General features: G+C 43.2%; 1 protein-coding gene across 2 annotated transcripts in view; it reads left to right on the forward strand.

Moving 5' to 3' along the window:
• Nucleotides 1-17,869, forward strand: part of HEG1 (heart development protein with EGF like domains 1) — an 89,255-nt gene that overhangs the window by 30,196 nt on the left and 41,190 nt on the right. For both annotated transcript variants that reach the window (XM_065539121.2, XM_065539122.1), the window contains exons 4-9: nt 5,008-5,346; nt 6,541-6,876; nt 10,808-11,107; nt 11,830-13,218; nt 14,654-14,770; nt 15,395-15,514. In XM_065539121.2, coding sequence (XP_065395193.1) covers nt 5,008-5,346; nt 6,541-6,876; nt 10,808-11,107; nt 11,830-13,218; nt 14,654-14,770; nt 15,395-15,514 — 2,601 coding nt within the window. The remainder of the gene's footprint in view (nt 1-5,007; nt 5,347-6,540; nt 6,877-10,807; nt 11,108-11,829; nt 13,219-14,653; nt 14,771-15,394; nt 15,515-17,869) is intronic.

Consider the following 17,869-nt stretch of genomic DNA (forward strand, 5'->3'; position numbering starts at 1 on the left):
GTCCTCGTACCGTAGGGAGCAGGACAGAGAGGGCTGGAAATATTCTTGGAAAATAGAGGTTAGGTTGCCTCTGAAATTGCCATTGCAAAATTTTTATAGGTCAGAGGTTTTTAGAAAGTGCCTTGTGAGACTGGGAGTTTGGGTTTGTGTCATCAAAGCCAAAACTAAAGCCAGAAGTCCCTTCTAGAGTGCCCGTTTAAAGCAGCCAGTTCCTCTTCCACATACCCTGTACACAGTTTCCTGCTGACTGGATTTGGATATAATTTATGATTCATGTTTTTAGAAGATTGCTTTTTAACATTATTCGTAAACATTGGTTGGATTGGATAAAAGCTGCAATTCTTCCAGCCTCAAAGCTCTGTGGTTCAGTGATTTACAACTTTACTAAACGGTAGAAAGGAAGCATTTTCTAGGAAGCTATGCTTTGATTCTGGTCAGGATCATTTAATATTTATAATTTAAATTCAACCTACTTTGGTGGTATATTTGAAAAATCAGCCTATGTTTCCAACTTTACTGGACTTGACTCTATGACTCTATATCCACCTATATATTTTTTTCATCTATATTTTTCAACACTAAAAAATATAATTGTTCCTGAAATTCTTTTACCATCCATCCTTTTAAAAGCTTATACTTTTAACTGCTGGTGAGTTTCATCATATCTTTCATATCTCTTGAGTCTTTTACTGAGCATTTCTCTTCCTTTTTAGTGAACTGTGTGTGCAGTTTGAGGTAGAGTCCCACTACCCTTTTAGATATTAGAAATGGCTCTGGGTGCTGTTAAATGGGGTTCTCACCAGGCATCCAAGTATGTCTGAATCCATCCTGCCAACCTCCCCTCCTCCCTGTGGGGATGCAGAGGGTATATGCACAAGGATCTGAAGTTACATGGGAAACAAAGTTCTGCTCTGTTTTTAAAGCTGGGCTGGCATCTGCTAACCCACTAACCAGAGTCTTCCCCTTGAATCTGATTGTTGAGACATGACTGTCCCTTTCTGACTACACGATACAGGAGCTCTAGGCACTCAGGCAAGAGTGCTGAGAGCGAGCCAGCAGGACCTGCCAGGCAGACCTGGAGTCGACTCAGCCTGGTTGGCCAGCTCTGGAAAAACAAAAGCAAAGGGGGAATGCAGCGGGGCTTGTGAACACTTGGCCACTCCACCCACTAGGAAATATGACCCTGTGAAAAGCCTGGCACTTGCACCAGTCCGATGAGTGATGCGCCTCACTAGGTGAACACAAGGAAGATAGCTAGGAGCCTGGCACAGAGAGGAGGGGCCTCCTTATTTGGAACATGAAGGGATTTGAGCAGATGATCTGAAAGATTCTTTCTAGTTTCAGCATCTGTGATTCCACGTGTATCCAGCCTTTGTATTCTGTGCCTCGTTTCACTCTTCACTCAGCTACACAGACACACGCATGCAACATAACCTTTTCCGAGGCTGGGATAGCCAGGAGTTACCTGCTTCCAAAACCAAATTGTATGCTTTACAGTGTTAAAGCAAGTATAGGCCTAGGGAATGGAATCAGATTTTTAAAAAGAGATCAGAAACCATTGGAAGTTGTTTTTCTTGCTGCTTTACATCTTTTGCTGCTTTATATCTTTCTATACATTCCATATTTTTAAATAATGACCATTGTATTGTTTGATCATCGGAGGGAAAAGCAAACAAAGCAACAAATGGGAAAAAAGCTCCCTTTTGAAGGTGGAAAGAGATATGTGTATGTTGAATTGTGTGAGAGTGGCTACAATTGAGCACTAAATTTAGTACTGAGCTTCCTGGAAACCAGGGCACAAAGGGAAACTGGGTGGGGCATGCGATTGTTTTCAGATAAAGTAAGCATACAATTTCATCCATAGGCATAAGTGTTTGGGGGCAGTACATTTTAAGAGGACGGTTTATATAAGAAACGTTGAGAATCATAATGCAAAATGCCTTCAATTGCTGTTTTGTGGAAATTGTGCTAATGTTCTTTAAAAGCTGATATTTTATATAGATTGTCAATAGGAGCTGAGGGTATACTAATGGATCTCAACTCATGAAAGTATTTCTGTGGGTAGCTAAGCTACTGTGGTCAGGTAAATTGCTTTGTGGTGATTTCACTTTGTAAAGAAAGAGAGCATAAATAACTCTGAAGATTGTAGATGTGGCGTATCTTTCTCAAATATCAGCTGCTTCAGCTGCACTTCTGGCAAGTTCTGGATTGCGGTCAGGTCAAGGTTGAGCATTCCGACGTGTTCCTGAGGTTCTAGTGTTTTGTGCTATGATTGAAGAGAGACCCATGTACTTTTAGCAGACGAGCAGGCATTCTTGCAACCTCCCATTATAAAGATCAGGAATTTGGCTTGTTTCTGCCCCCAGATGGATGGTCTTTCCATCTTTGAATGGCTGCTTTAGGGGTAGAAATGAGCAAGAAGGGCAATTATTAAATAACCAAGAATCTAGCCTGTTGATTAGAAATGTGGTACATTTCCCCCTAGATTTATTTAACAGGTGCTCATTTAGTAATATAAGTGGTGTTTGTAGATTAGTTTGACCAAACATTTTTTCTTTTTACAAAGAGTCACCAACTCTGTCAAAGTATTCACACACATTTCATAGCTTTCCCGTGAGGACTAAGTGAGATTTGTACATAATGTACTTAGCCCAATTCCTTGCAAGTCATAATTGGTCAGTGAATGGTAGTTTTTGATAATGATGATAATGATGAGATAATGAGATAAAGAAGCAATGTTCTGCAGAGCTCTCAGAGTCAGGGAAAAACAGAGCCGTTTTCCTTTCCTGACTTTCAGCATTTGTGACTTTTGTAATTATATTTCATTTCCATTGATTTGCTAAATCCACTAGAGGTGGACAGGCCTGGGTTTTTCAGGCTGAATTCAGTATCACCATTGGAGTTTTTTGTTTGTTTGGTTTGGTTTGGTTTGGTTTGGTTGGTTGTTTGTTTGAGACCAAGTCTCTCTTTGTCGCTCAGGCTGGAGTGCAGTGGCACAATCTCAGCTCACTGCAACCTTCACCTCCCGAGTTCAAGCAATTCTCCTGCCTCAACCTCCTGAGTAGCTGGGATTACAGGCACCCACCACCACAGCCAGCTAATTTTTGTATTTTTAGTAGAGATGGTGTTTCACCATGTTGGCCAGGCTGGTCTCAAACACCTGTCCTCAGGTGATCCACCCACCTCGACCTCCCAAAGTGCTGAGATTACAGGCATGAGCCACTGCACCAGGTCAATCACTTGATTTTGATGGGAATGTTGAATGGATGAAATTCATGCAGTTTCCTGGGAATAGAAGTGTTTTGAAAGAACCTCCAGAAAGCTGATGAGGCTGTAATTTGGTGGATATAAATGATGACTCTAATGAAGTTAGGGCTGAGAAGCCATGTGGTTGAGTGAGGATTTGGGGCATGTCTATTATGCTTTCTTTTCTTTTTTTCTTTTTCTTTTTTTAAATACTGAAATATGTTTTGTTGGTTTGGTTTGGTTTGGTTTATGTTTTTAAGTAGAGGTGGATTTTGGTGGTCTGGGACTCTATTTTTGTGTCCAGGTCTTTCTGTTTCTTGTTTCCATTACTAGTTTTATAGATTGCCTGCATCTTCATTTTGTCTCCATTAAGGTGGGGTGACCAGAGCTGCTGGCTGTGTTCTAGATATAGCTGGTTTTATGGTTTTGCACAAGAGTGAGAGGAACCTTTTTGTTTCCCATGCTTGCTCGCTCTCTTTCTCTCTCTCTCTCTCTCTCTTGCTGTAGTGATATTTAAAATTTATTTGTGGTTGTGGTCACAACTACACATAGGACTGGTCTTCAAGGAATTGTTTGTAATGACAACTTCCTTTTTCCCTTTTCTAGGCCATAATTAACAGCTCAAAGCCTTTTATTGTATAGGTGTAGAATACTTTTTATTATTTTTAGGCTAAAAAGAAGAAAGACACTCTCTTTTTGTGCCTTTAGTCTTACCCACCATGTTTCTTTCCATTCCCTAAGCTTTCCTGCAGTTTATTCCCGTTTGGAGTGAAGATTTTAATAGACCTTTCTGGAGGTCAGTTCTCAGGGCATCCTTTAGAAAGTTATTTATGGAAGGGAGCCACCTGTACTTATGTGGAGCAGACTATGCCTTTTGACCAATAGTATCTGATTCACTCCTTGAGGTTCTTGACAGTTTCCCCGTGGCTGCCGTGCATCAATGAGAGAAACTGCTTGTGGAGTCCTTGATCTCCAAGGGGCCCACTGGAGTAGTATGAAGATTTGAGAGCTGGTCTCTAAAGCTTAATGGGGCAAAGTATGACAATGAAGCCTATTTGCTTTTGGGTGGAATTAAATTTGTGGGGTAATAATAAGTATTTCCTGCTGGTTAGAAATTCTGTTACTTAATAAATGCAGTTTGGTGAATAGTCTTTCAAAACATAAGGCTTAGGGTGGCCATGAGGTGGGGAATATAAAGAACCCTTGATGGTGACAAGGCTGGGAGTTACTGCTCTAGGCCATGAGCGTTCCAGCTGTGTTCTGCAAAACCCTAGGCCTCCTTAGTAGTGACCTGGGGTGGGCCACCTTGCAGCAGCTTCACTTTTATTCATTTTATGTATGAGATTTTAATCAATAACAGCATTTGAACAAAAGCATTACATTGCTAAAACAAAACAGAGCAAAATAACAAAAACCTTATCACAGTGGCCAGTCCTGTTTAAGCTGTCATGTAAAATTCAGCAGACATTTTCATCTTCCTTTTTAAAAAACAAATAATGCAAATAACATATAAGCTTCTCATTGTGCCTGGTGAGGGATCTCGGTGTTCTCCACCTTCCTCTGTGAGAATTAGAACTAGTAAGGGGAGAGTGAGGGCATGTGTCCTGGTCACATGTGTGTGTATAGATATGTTTGTATCTATATTAGGTCCATGGTATTTAGATGTATCCACCAAAATGTAAGAAACATCATTTGTATCTCTAATACAGTGATTTTCTTACACTCCTGAGTAATTTTGAAGCGTATCTTTTTCCGTTGTAGCTTCTGAAAGTACAGAGAAGCTTAACAGCTCCACTGGCCTCCAGAGCTCCTCAGTCCGTCAGACAAAGACAATGCACGCTGCCACGGTGTTCACTGATGGTGGCCCGAGAACACTCCGATCTTTGACGGTCAGTCTGGGACCTGTGAGCAAGACAGAAGGTTTCCCTAAGGACTCCAAAATTGCCACGACTTCAGCTTCAGTCCATCTTTCACCCTCTGCCGTGGAATCAAGAAGAAACAGTACAGTAACTGGGAATCCAGGGGATGGGGAATTCATTGAACCATCTACAGAAAATGAATTTGGACGTACATCTTTGCATTGGCAAAATGATTCCCCAAGTAAGTATTCCATCTTTACTTGATCTATTAGGGACATTTGTAAATTGTTGAATTTTCTTAGGGGATCTCTTCAAGACCATTTGTAATCTCCAGAGAAAAGTATGCTTTTTAATGGCACTATTGCATTTTCATGGTCACTCTTATGAGAACATTGTGAAGTTAGTCAGACAGGTGTCATTCCTCCTGCTTTCTTATAGATGAGAAAACTATGGCTCTGAGGATTTAAGTAATGGGTGCCTGGCCATCTGGCTCACTCAGTAGAGTTGAGACCTTAGCCTCAGCGTTCTCAGTTCCATCTTCTTTTCACTCTACAGCATGGTCTTCAAGCTGAGAGCTGGCCTGCTCTTTATGTTTTATTTTGTTTTGAAGACAACATCTGGCTCTGTCACCCAGGCTAGAGTGCAGTGGCATGATCACGGCGCACTGCAGCCTCAACCTCCCCAGGCTCAGATGATCTCTCACCTCAGCCTCCGGAGTAGCTAGGACTACAGGTGCATGCCACTCCACCCAGCTAACTTTTCTGTTTTTTGTAGAGATGGAGTCTTGCAATGTTGCCCAGGCTGGCCTTGGGCTCTGGCCCTAAGCAATCCTCCCGCCTTGCCCTCCCAAAGTGCTGGGATTACAGGCATGAGCCACTGTGCCCAGCCTGGCCCACTCTTTAAACTAGCTTCAGTTATTTTGTGTACACATTGTCTTTCCACATAAATGTGCAGACGTAAATATTGTTCCCAAATTCGTGGTTTAGCTTGATCCTTATAATTGATTTTTGTTTCTGCTATACTTTGGTATTAGAATAACCTTTATTCATATGAGAACGGCTTTAGGAAAGTGCTCTGACTGTGCGCTATGTTTATGTGCATTGTATTTGTTGTATGTAACCACACACTCACTCTCTCAAACACTTTCTATGGGAAAGAGAATGAAACACTCAAGCCTATAGGTTACTCTGCTACTTGCACATGCTGTTTCAAAGGTCCCCTATTCAGCAAGTTATCTTTTTTTGTATTGCTACCTTGCTGCCACCCAAGAGTTTTGAAATAATTATTTAGAATATGATAATGCATAATACATTTAATAAACACCATACCAGGTTCCTTGGCAAAGAATCTTTCCCTAGAGAGGTCTCACTTCTTTGTTGCCAAGGGATCTCTTTCATATCTATGTCATGGCCTTTTTTCCTATGATATCTTACAGCCTTTGGAGAACATCAGCTTGCCAGCAGCTCTGACGTGCAAAATGGAAGTCCCATGTCTCAGACCGAGACTGTGTCTAGGTCAGTCGCACCCACAAGAGGTGGAGCGAGCACTGAACACTGGCTCTTGACCAACAGCACAACATCTGCAGATGTGACAGGAAGCTCTGCTTCATACCCTGAAGGTGTGAATGCATCAGTGTTGACCCATTTCTCAGACTCTACTGTACAGTCTGGAGGAAGTCACACAGCGTTGGGAGATAGGAATTATTCAGAGTCTTCATCTACATCTTCCTCGGAAAGCTTGAATTCATCAGCACCACGTGGAGAACGTTCGAGTGAGTTTTTCCATTGCATGCAACTGTGCCCCATGGAGGAGAGAGGGACTCACAATGCTTATGAAATCCGTGGCATATTAAAACCATGCATGAGGGCCAGGCATGGTGGCTCACGCCTGTAATCCCAGCACTTTGGGAGGTCGAGGCGGGTGGATCACCTGAGGTCAGGAGTTTGAGACCAGACTGACCAACTTGATGAAACCCCATCTCTACTAACAATACAAAAAATTAGCCAGGTGTGGTGGCGGGCACCTGTAATCCCAGCTACTTGGGAGGCTGAGGCAGGAGAATTGTTTGAACCCAGGAGGTGGAGGTTGCAGTGAGCTGAGATCACACCACTGCACTCCAGTCTGGGCAATCAAAGTGAAACTCTCCCCCCGCCCCCCCGTAAAAAAGCATGAGTGAATGAAAGAACTCCTCAGGCCCCTCCACCTTTCTTCCTTATTTCCCAGGCCCTTATTCTGGCTGGTTGATACAGATACACCTATATATCCCCCAGTTTTTTCTGGTACATCTCTGAGAAGCTGTTCTTGCCACTTCCTCTTCCCACACATAGCTCAGGGACTTCTCTGTCCACATCCTCTCATTCCCTGTGGCCAACCCATAACTCCATACCTGCCTCAGTCACAGAGCTTCTGGAAGGTGAAAATCTCACCTTCTTGTTAGTAGTTGTCGGCGCATTCATTCAGATAAATTCTCTCTTTTTAAAAAAACAGCTTTATTGAGGTATTTCACATTCCATAGTATTTGCCCATTTAAAGTACACAATTCAGTGATTTTTAGTGTAGTCACAAAGTTGTGCAGCATCACCACTGTCTAATTCCGGAACATTTCCATCACCCCACAAAGAAACTCCAAACTCATCAGCAGTCACCTCCCATTCTCCCCTCTTCCAGTCCCTGGCAATCACTCCTGTGTTTTCTGTCTCTGTAGATTTGTCCATTCGAGACATTTCCTGTAAATGAAATCATACAATATGTGGTCCTTTGTGTCTTTCCCTTAGTGTCATGTTTTCAGGGTTCATTCATGTTGTATCACAACTTCGTTCCTTTTCGTGGCTTACTAATATGCCATGGCAGGGATATGCCACACTTCGTTTATCAATTGTCATCGATTGATGGATGTTTAGGTTGTTCCCACCTTTTGACTATGATGAGTAATGCTTTGGTGAACGTTCGGGTGCAAGTGTATATGTGGTCGTAAATTTTCAATTCTTTAGGAAGGGCCAGGTTATGTGGCTGTGGCTGTTCTATTTTTAACCTTCTGAGGAACTGCCGAACTTGTTTCCAAAGTGGCTGCATCATTTTATTTTCCCACCAGCAGTGTACAAGTGTTCTAATGTTGCTACATCTTTACCAACACTTGTAATTATCCATCTTTTCTGATTATAGCCATCTGAGTGGGGGTGAAGGCATCTCATTGTGGTTTTGACTTGTATTTCCCAGTTGACTAATAATGCTGAGCATCTTTTCATGTGCTTCTTGGCCACTTGTATGTCCTCTTTGAATATGTCTATTCCAACCTTTTGACTATTAAAATTGGGTTGACTCTTTATTATTAAATTGTAAGAGTTCTTTGTGGCTGGCTGTGGTGGCTCACACCTGTAATTCCAGCAGTTTAGCAGGCTGCGGCGGGCGAATCACTTAAGGTCAGAAGTTCAAGACCAGCCTGGCCAACATGGCAAAACCCTGTCTCTACTAAAAATACAGAAATTAGCCAGACACAGTGGCACATGCCTATAATCCCAGCTATTCGGGAGGCTGAGGCAGGAGAATCGCTTGAACCTGTGAGGCGGAGGTTGCAGTGAGCTGAGATCGTGCCACTGCACTCTAGCCTGGGTGACAGAGACACTCTGTCTCAAAAAAAAAAAAAAGTTCTTTGCATAATCTGGATACAGTCCTTTATCAAATATATAATTTGCAGACATTCTCCTGTGGGTTGTCTTTTCTCTTTCTTGATGGAATCATTTGTAGCACAAAAGTTTTTAAATTTGAAGAAGTCCAATTTGACAATTTGAGAAAATTTTTCTTTTGATGTTTCTTTTTAATAATGCTTTGGGATAATTTTTTAAAACAATTCTCAGAAGTCTTTTATCAATGTAAAGTATATTCTGACTAAAGTATATTCAAAAATGTATTAGCTTATCATTTAAGCTTTGAATAGGTTTAAATTCTTACTTCTCAAGTCACTAGTAATAGCTTCATTTCCCCCATATGAGAATCCTAATTGATGAGGAAGATTAGCATTTATTAATACTCATGTGATGTGGAAAAGCATGCATTTATCATGAAAGAATATCACACGTACGAGCGGGGGATATTTATGCTCTTTTATGTCTGTGCCTGGAAAACGCATTATCTGTCTCCTAAGCAAAAGGAATCGTTTTTCACCCTCACTACTGTGGGGGTCAGGACTTCCACCTTCTCAAACCAGGATCTTGAGTTTCATAGCCTTTCCCTTTTACATCTCTTCAGTACCCTCTTCTCTACAATTAATGCTCAGTTGGTTCAAGAGGAAAATATGATTTCAGTGTGATCAGATCTTGGAGTTCAGTTACAAAGAGCTAGATAGAAAGTAGCCACATTCCTGAAACCATCTCACTGTGGGTTAACACAATGCTTTATCTCGTTCCCTCAGAGTCACCCAAAGCTGACGGGTTCTGGACTCCAGCCTTTTAGAGTTCTTGACCCGCTGCCTTTTTTGCATTCAGATTCAGCCCCTCCATTTCATGTCTGACTCTCTCTCTACCTTGTTGAGCCTGTAACCCTGATGTGGTCATTGGCCTAAATTTCATTTAGCAGAGAGTTTAGGATCTCCCTATCCAAGGCCTTTTTCTCTTTGCCCAGAGAAATCATACTCAGATCCTGCTCTTGAGCCTCTCCTGGTTGGCTCTCCACAGGTCTCGAGCCCTTCAGCCTGGCTTGAGTTGCATCCCTCTCTGGCTTCTGGCTTTCTCAGTGATGCTCGTGGCCCATGCTCATTCCTGTCTCTTGTCGTTTCAAACCTATCCCAAAATGAATTTAGCCAACACTCAGCTTTACACTGTTTTCCATCAAAGCATGGCCGTGGGGTACTGACAACCAGTCTGGGCTGGGAATGTGAATAAGAACCAGAAAAGAGCCTGTTTGTTTGTTTGTTTGTTTTGTTTTGTTTTGTTTTTGTACAGCCAGATTAGGAAGGATTTAGGCCAAGGAGAATTGGACCTCATTTTCATCATTTCTGAAAAGAAGGGTTTATCTGATAATCTAACAATCTAAGATTAGTTCTAAGACCCTTTAGATTTGTAGCATAAACATATACCCAAAAGAGAATGAAAAGAACATTTATTCATGTGTCATCTTCCCTATTCCATCCCCATCAATGGAATAAAACACATGCATTTTAAAAAATGAAAGAAGACAAAAAACAAGCCCACCTTTCACCCCCAACCCCAGGCTATTTCTTTGCCATTGTACTAATGCTCTGGAATGACCGGCCCTGTGGCCATTCATGTATTCCTGGTCCTTCCAGAAGGAAGATCCTTCCAAGGAGGACTATGGCCTTCCTCCTGGGCCTTGTGCAAATGTCTAAAGCCCCAGTAGGGTTATTAGTCTTTCACCCACTGTTTACCTCCTCACCACCACTACCAATTTCTCTGACATAAACTCTATTTATTATGTATCACTGAGCAAAAATCCAGTATCAATCCTATTACTAAAGTAATGTACCCTCCTATAAATCCAGGGTGCCTGAACAGATGTGCTGATCCACAATTCCTCTTGAGGTTTCAATCACTGAGCCATGTTTACAAGAGCAACAGACATCTCAGATAAAGACCCTAAGAGTACAGGGAAGTGTCTTGGCTCCCATGGCCCAGGAAGTGAGGCTTGGTGCACAATCCTGTTGCTGCAGCCCTGCATTTTTCAGCCATCCTCTTTCGCTCTACTTTTAGCCTTGGAAGACAGCCAAGAGCCGGGCCAAGCGCTTGGTAACAGTTCCACCAATGCAGAGGACAGGACTTCTGGGGTGCCCTCTCCCGGCACCCACACCTTGGCTACTGTCACTGGAAACGGGGAACGCACACTGCGGTCTATCACCCTCACCAACACCAGCATGAGCATGACTTCTGGGGAAGCGGGCAGCCATGCAGCGACCATGCCCCAAGGAACAGAGAGCGCCTCTCTGCACGTGAACGTGACGGACGACATGGGCCTGGTCTCACGGTCACTGGCTGCCTCCAGTGCCCTAGGAGGTGGGATGTCTTCCACAGTCTCTTTTAACACATCCCTTCAGCTCATCTATTAATTTACTCACAGTCCTGGGATGATTCAGTTAGCTGTCAAGCCAGAAAGTGCCTTATAAGCTCTTTATGGAGAGAACTTTCTAGGTTCTCCCACGTCAGGAAGGTGAACACCCCTCCCCAATTCCCACCCCCAGCCCTCCACACACACTCACCTAAGGAATTTGGGATAGTGTCTGCTGGGAGACTTAAAATAAGAGACTAACCACTTGTGGCTGAGGTCAATCTCCTAGGAAAGAAATATCTCATTCTACAGAATGGCAAGTTGGGAAGGTTTTCATTTTTTCATTTAGACATAACAGTTATTCTATTTGGGGTCTTAAGAGCTTTTCAGATAGCAGTTTGCTTTTATCGAAAAAGGCATGTGGAGGGAATTTGGAACTCCTCTCCATTTTTAGACTCTTAGTCCCCACTTCTCTTTTGTTACCATTTCCACTGCCACTACCACTGCTTCTGTCAGAAGGTCAGTCTGCTCAGAGGAGACACTGACCACTCCTGCCTGCCCACAATGTCTTTGTTCAGAGTGCTCACCATTGAAAGCCACCTCTCCAAAGCAAGTGTTTCACCCACTTGAATTCATTGAGTTCCAGGACACTGAAAGTCTGTTTGATAGTGTATATTTCAGAGATTTGTTGTTCTTTTATTTGACCTAACTTTGGCTTTTCCCTTTACAGTCACTGGGATTAGCTACGGTCAAGTGAGTGGCACAGCTACTGAACAAAGGACTTCCAGTGACCACACAGACCACACCTACCTGTCATCTACTTTCACCAAAGGAGAACGGGCATTACTGTCCATTACAGATAACAGTTCATCCTCAGACATCGTGGAGAGCTCAACTTCTTATATTAAGATCTCAAACTCTTCACATTCAGACTATTCCTCCTTTTCTCATACTCAGACTGAGAGAAGTAACATCTCATCCTATGACGGGGAATATGCTCAGCCTTCTACTGAGTCGCCAGTTCTGCATACATCCAACCTTCCATCCTACACACCCACCATTAATATGCCAAACACTTCGGTTGTTCTGGACACTGATGCTGAGTTTGTTAGTGACTCCTCCTCTTCTTCCCCCTCCTCCTCTTCCTCCTCCTCCTCCTCTTCTTCTTCTTCTTCTTCAGGACCTCCTTTGCCTCTGCCCTCTGTGTCACAAACCCACCATTTATTTTCATCAATTTTGCCATCAACTGGGGCCTCTGTGCATCTACTAAAGTCTACCTCTGATGCATTCACACTATTGTCTTCCTCACCATCACCTTTACCAGTATCCTTAACAACATCTACATCTGCCCCCCTTTCTGTCTCACAAACAACCTTACCACAGTCATCTTCTACCCTAGTCCTGCCCAGGGTAACGGAGACTCCTGTGACTTCAGTTCAGACATCAACTATGACATCATTTATGACAATGCTCCATAGTAGTCAAACTGCAGACCTTAAGAACTGGAGCACCCCACACCAAGAGAAAGTCATTACAGAATCAAAGTCACCAAGCCTGGTGTCTCTGCCCACAGAGTCCACCAAAGCTATAACAACGAGCTCTCCTTTGCCTCCATCCTTAACAGAGTCCTCCACAGAGCAAACCCTTCTAGCCACAAGCACCAACTTAGCACAAATGTCTCTAGCTTTCACCACCACCATTCTGAAGACCTCTCATCCTCTTAGGACCACTCCTGGCACCCTGTCAAGCACAGCATCTCTGGTCACTGGTCTTACAGCCATACAGACTACAGCTGGAAAACAGCTCTCGCTGACCCATCCTGAAATTCTAGTTCCTCAGATCTCAACGGAAGGTGGCATCAGCACAGAAAGGAACCAAGCGAATGTAGATGCTACCACTGGATTGATCCCTCTGACCAGTATACCCACATCAGCAAAAGAATTGACCACAAAACTTGGCGTTACAGCAGAGTACAGCCCAGCTTCACATTCCCTCGGAACATCTCCTTCTCCCCAAACCACAGTTGTTTCCACAGCTGAAGTCTTGGCTTCCAAATCTGCCACCTTTGCTGTTCAGAGCAGCACACAGTCACCAACAACACTGTCCTCTTCAGCCTCAGGTAAAACACAGTCACGCAAGCACATGTTAACTGCAAGGCCCAGTCCAGCACTGAGAGCTACATGGGGCTCGGGGTTCATGTGAATTTGTAGAAATGGCTGGCATTTGAAATAGCCTCTGTTTTGTGACCTAAAATGCTTCCTGTTTAAACACTTAAAGTGTAAAAGAAGGTCATGGGTAGGCCTAATTTTCTCACCCCTGTGTTGCATAATGCTTCCTGAATAAAGAGGAAAGGATGCATTGGCCGTGTGTCACATCAGTAGATGGTACAATTGCAGCTTTTAGTGTCCTGTAGTTGTAAGAGCTTTTCAAGCATGCCTTTAACTCCTCAGAGGTCAGAGGAGGGTAGTGAAGCAGGATTGCAGGGTGGAGAAACTCAAGTAAAGAAGCTTAGATGGCCTGGCTGGACAGGGATCAACTGGGTATCTGCTTCTGGATTAGATCTCAGAGTCTCTTGAGTCAGGGGCTCCCCAGTCACCAGGGGGCTTCTTGGTATCACTGGGTTTCTCTTGATCCAGGGAAGCCCAAGCTCCTTTGTCTCCCAAAGAGTGTGTGGCTAGTTGATAAATGGGAGTGGGGAGACATGTAAATGAAAAGATGGTGAACTAACCTTTTCCCACAGTGACTGCACGGCCAGGGCTCCTTTATATCACACTTAGGGTTGTTTTTATAGCCATGTTGAAGTTGCTGGTACCAGGAAAGTAAAGTCAGCCCAATAATCCTTTGTCATTTAAGGAACAGTAGAAGGAAGTAGGATGATGCATCTTTTCATGTCATGTTCAAAATTACACTTTTGGCTTGTCCAGACACGGGAAAGGAAAACTGCTGTTGGAGAAGGAGTGAAATGGAAACTGGCGTCTTAGGGAAGAAGGAAAGAAGAGATGATGCTTTGTAGTGGCTGGAGCAGAAAGCTCAGTGAGCAGTACAGTTCCAACCCGTCAACCACAATCAACCTGGACTGGAGGCTCATAAGCAAACCATCCCCATGCCAGCCCAAGAGAAAGGACAGGGCACGTGTGCACACACGCACACAGAGTAAATCTTCTAGCAGGGGGATGAGTTGATCAGAGATCCTTTTCCCCCCTAAAGTGTGCTTTCAGTTGACATTGATTCAAGTTGAATTTTCTAAGTGTCACCAAAGCGATATAATCATCAATCCTGAATGGAGTGACCTGTAAGCTGCATTTGATTAGAATCAGTTCTTGCATTCAGAGATCCCATTGTCTAACATTTATATCTGAACACAAACTAGTACCAGGACGCAGTCCCACTGCACCTCTGGGAAACCCATTTTAGTTTTGTAATGTTGCCTTTCAGGGCAAGTAAACAAAAATAAGTAAGAATCAAATATTAGCTGGGAGAATTAAATATTTACCTAGAGCCGCCTTTACATTTCCTGTGTGGTTAACTGCTTTACTCCTGGAATGTGTTTGCAGTCAACAGCTGTGCCACAAACCCTTGTCTTCATGATGGCGAATGCATCGCAGACAACACCAGCCGTGGCTACCACTGCAGGTGCCCGCCTTCCTGGCAAGGGGATGATTGCAGTGTAGGTAAGAGAAAAAGTAATGCCCAGTGGTCTACACTATAGTAGCACATTAGGCTACCCAATAAACTCCTTTTTCCTCCAAAATGTGGACGAATACACTGTTTTAGTTAATACCCTGCTTACTCGAGAGTTAGCACGCTTGTAGGTTGTGATCTGCAGGAGAATGTCAGGAACTGTAGTGTGGCATGGACTGTAGTGTGGCACTGACAGACTTCCTGATCTGTGTCTGTTCCCGACACTTCTGCCACACTGGACCCTGTTCCTGCCCCTGGACTTTACTGTGCTGATGCCTCAGCCTGGAATCCGCCTGCTGCCGCCCTAATCTATTGATTAAAGTCCTTCCAGTTGTAGTCCAGATGTTATGTGAAACAGTCTTTAATTCTCCCCTCCATTAAAATTTGCTGTTTTCCCCGTATATGCAAATCTTGTCTTGTATTTACAGTTGTTTATATGGCCACCTCCACCCTCAATAGATGGCAAGCCCCCTGAGGGCAAGGGTGTTCTCATATTTATCCTTTGGGGTCTCACCACACCTAGCACATTTGGCCCTTACTAAGTACTTGCTATACTGGGTTATGGTTTTGCTGTTTGCTACAGATTCAAGATGGTCTTCTTTTCTCCTCTACAGATGTGGATGAATGCCTGTCGAACCCCTGCCCATCCACGGCCACATGCAACAATACTCAGGGATCCTTTATCTGCAAATGCCCGGTTGGGTACCAGTTGGAAAAAGGGATATGCAATTTGGGTAAGAGACTTGGTCTATTTCGGACTTTATTCTGTACCATAATATATTTTACAAGGTAACGTTTGTTATTTTTCTTCCTAATCAAAATCAGTAGTTGTCCAAGGTACAAACTTAAGGAATATAGAAAAAAGTGGAAGCTATTGTCCGTTATTCTACTACCTGGAGATAAAGCACCCTACTTTGCGTTATGGTTTTGATGTGCAGTATATTTTTACATAGTTGAAATCATAGGACATTTGTATAAACTTTATATCTTAAACATTTTCCTATGTTGTTAAAAACATTGTACAAACATCTTAATGAATGCATATTATGCCATCATTTGTGTATAATATTATTTGCTTAACCACTCCACCCTGGAGCTAGGAAAAAAAAAAATCAAAAGGATTATTCTGACTACATAGTAAAAAAAGAAAAAAGAAAGAAAGAAAAGGAGAGTAAAACTCTGATTGTCCTACCACATTCACACATTCTTTCGGTTTTTAAAAGTGACCTTCGTGCTCTTGCTCACAGGCAGATGCGTTCTGAGTAAGCTGCTATCCTAATTGTATCGCACAATTTGTCATATTTTGTTCGCTAATTTGATAGATTCATGAAGCTGTTTGATTTTGAAAATAATCTCCATTTTACAAGTTAAAAAGCAAACAAACAAACCAAACCAAAGCCAAGGCCCTCACAAGGTGCTGAGTGGCCAAGCTTACTTAACGCGTTGGTGGGAAGCCTAGTTTCCAGCCCACAGCTCTTTCTATTACACCATAATGTGTTAATTTCAGGAGCTTTCTTGCTTGCAGGGTGTGACCCTTGTTAGAATATCAAGTTTAATGCATAACTTATTGAAGAAGTTAGAAATGAAAGATACAGAGTTTTTTTTTTTTTCTTTTTTTTTTTTTTTTTTTGAGACAGAGTCTCACTCTGTTGCCCAGGCTGCAGTGCAGTGGCACCATCTCAGCTCTCTGCAACCTCTACCTCCCAGGTTCAAGCGATTTTCATGCCTCAGCCTCCGCATACCTGGGGTTACAAGTGTGCACCACCATGCCTGGCTGATTTTTGTAGTTTTAGTATAGAAGGGGCTTCGCCACGTTGGCCATGCTCTCGAACTCCTAACCTCAAGTGATCTGCCTGCCTTGACCTCCCAAAGTACTGGGATTACAGGTGTGAGCCACTGTGCCTGGCCAGATACAGAATTTCTAAGCTCAGTAAGGAAACTGGCAGATAAAATAACTCATCTTTCAATTGTCTTAAATTGCCCAGTGTGACACTTAACACACAAAAAGCGCTCAGTGTTTTTGAGAGAGCAAATGTCTGTATCCTTTGAAAGTGCTATTAGCTGTGGGCTGAAGGGAATTTTTAAGAAGTACCCTACGAAAATCATGGTAGAATTTTGAAATTTGTTTAAAATACAAAGATCAAGTCAAAACATTATTTCAAAAAGAAGGATCTAGAAATAGAGACATCAGTCAAAATCAAGAATTTCTCTCATTCTGGCCTGGCGCAGTGGCTGATGCCTGTAATCCCAACACTTTGGGAGGCCGAGGCGGGCTGAACCCTTGAGATCGGGAATTCAAGACCAGCCTGGTCAACATGCTCAAACCCTGACTCTACTAAAATTACAAAAATTAGCCAGGCATGGTGTTACACACCCAAGTAGTCCTAGCTACTTGGGAGGTTGAGGCATGAGAATTGCTTGAACCCGGGAGGCGAAGGTTGTAATGAGTCGAGATTGCACCACTGCACTCCAGCCTGGGCCATACAGCAAGACTCAGTCTCAAAAAATAAAAAATAAAAAAAATAAAAAGAATTTCTTTTATTCTAATAATGCACTTGCGTTTTAGTAAACTATTTAGCCACACCCTAAGAAATAGCCAGGAGTTTTCAGGCCGGGCGCGGTGGCTCAAGCCTGTAATCCCAGCACTTTGGGAGGCCGAGACGGGCGGATCACGAGGTCAGGAGATCGAGACCATCCTGGCTAACACAGTGAAACCCCGTCTCTACAAAAAAATACAAAAAACTAGCCGGGCGAGGTGGCGGGCGCCTGTAGTCCCAGCTACTCGGGAGGCTGAGGCAGGAGAATGGCGTAAACCCGGGAGGCGGAGCTTGCAGTGAGCTGAGATCCGGCCACTGCACTCCAGCCTGGGCGACAGAGCGAGACTCCGTCACAAAAAAAAAAAAAAAAAAAGAAATAGCCAGGAGTTTTCAGTTTAAGAACAGAGAAGCTGGAAATGATTTTGTTTTTAAGGATTGTGGGGAAAGTATATTTGCCCAGGACTCAAAAGATTTGCTTCCAGCTCAAGGGCCACTACCTATAGCACATGGCTCCTGAGCCCTAATTTCCTCATCTGTAAAATCAGATTACCA

This window comes from Macaca fascicularis, chromosome 2, assembly GCF_037993035.2.
Source record: "Macaca fascicularis isolate 582-1 chromosome 2, T2T-MFA8v1.1".
NCBI classification, from domain to species: domain Eukaryota; kingdom Metazoa; phylum Chordata; class Mammalia; order Primates; family Cercopithecidae; genus Macaca; species Macaca fascicularis.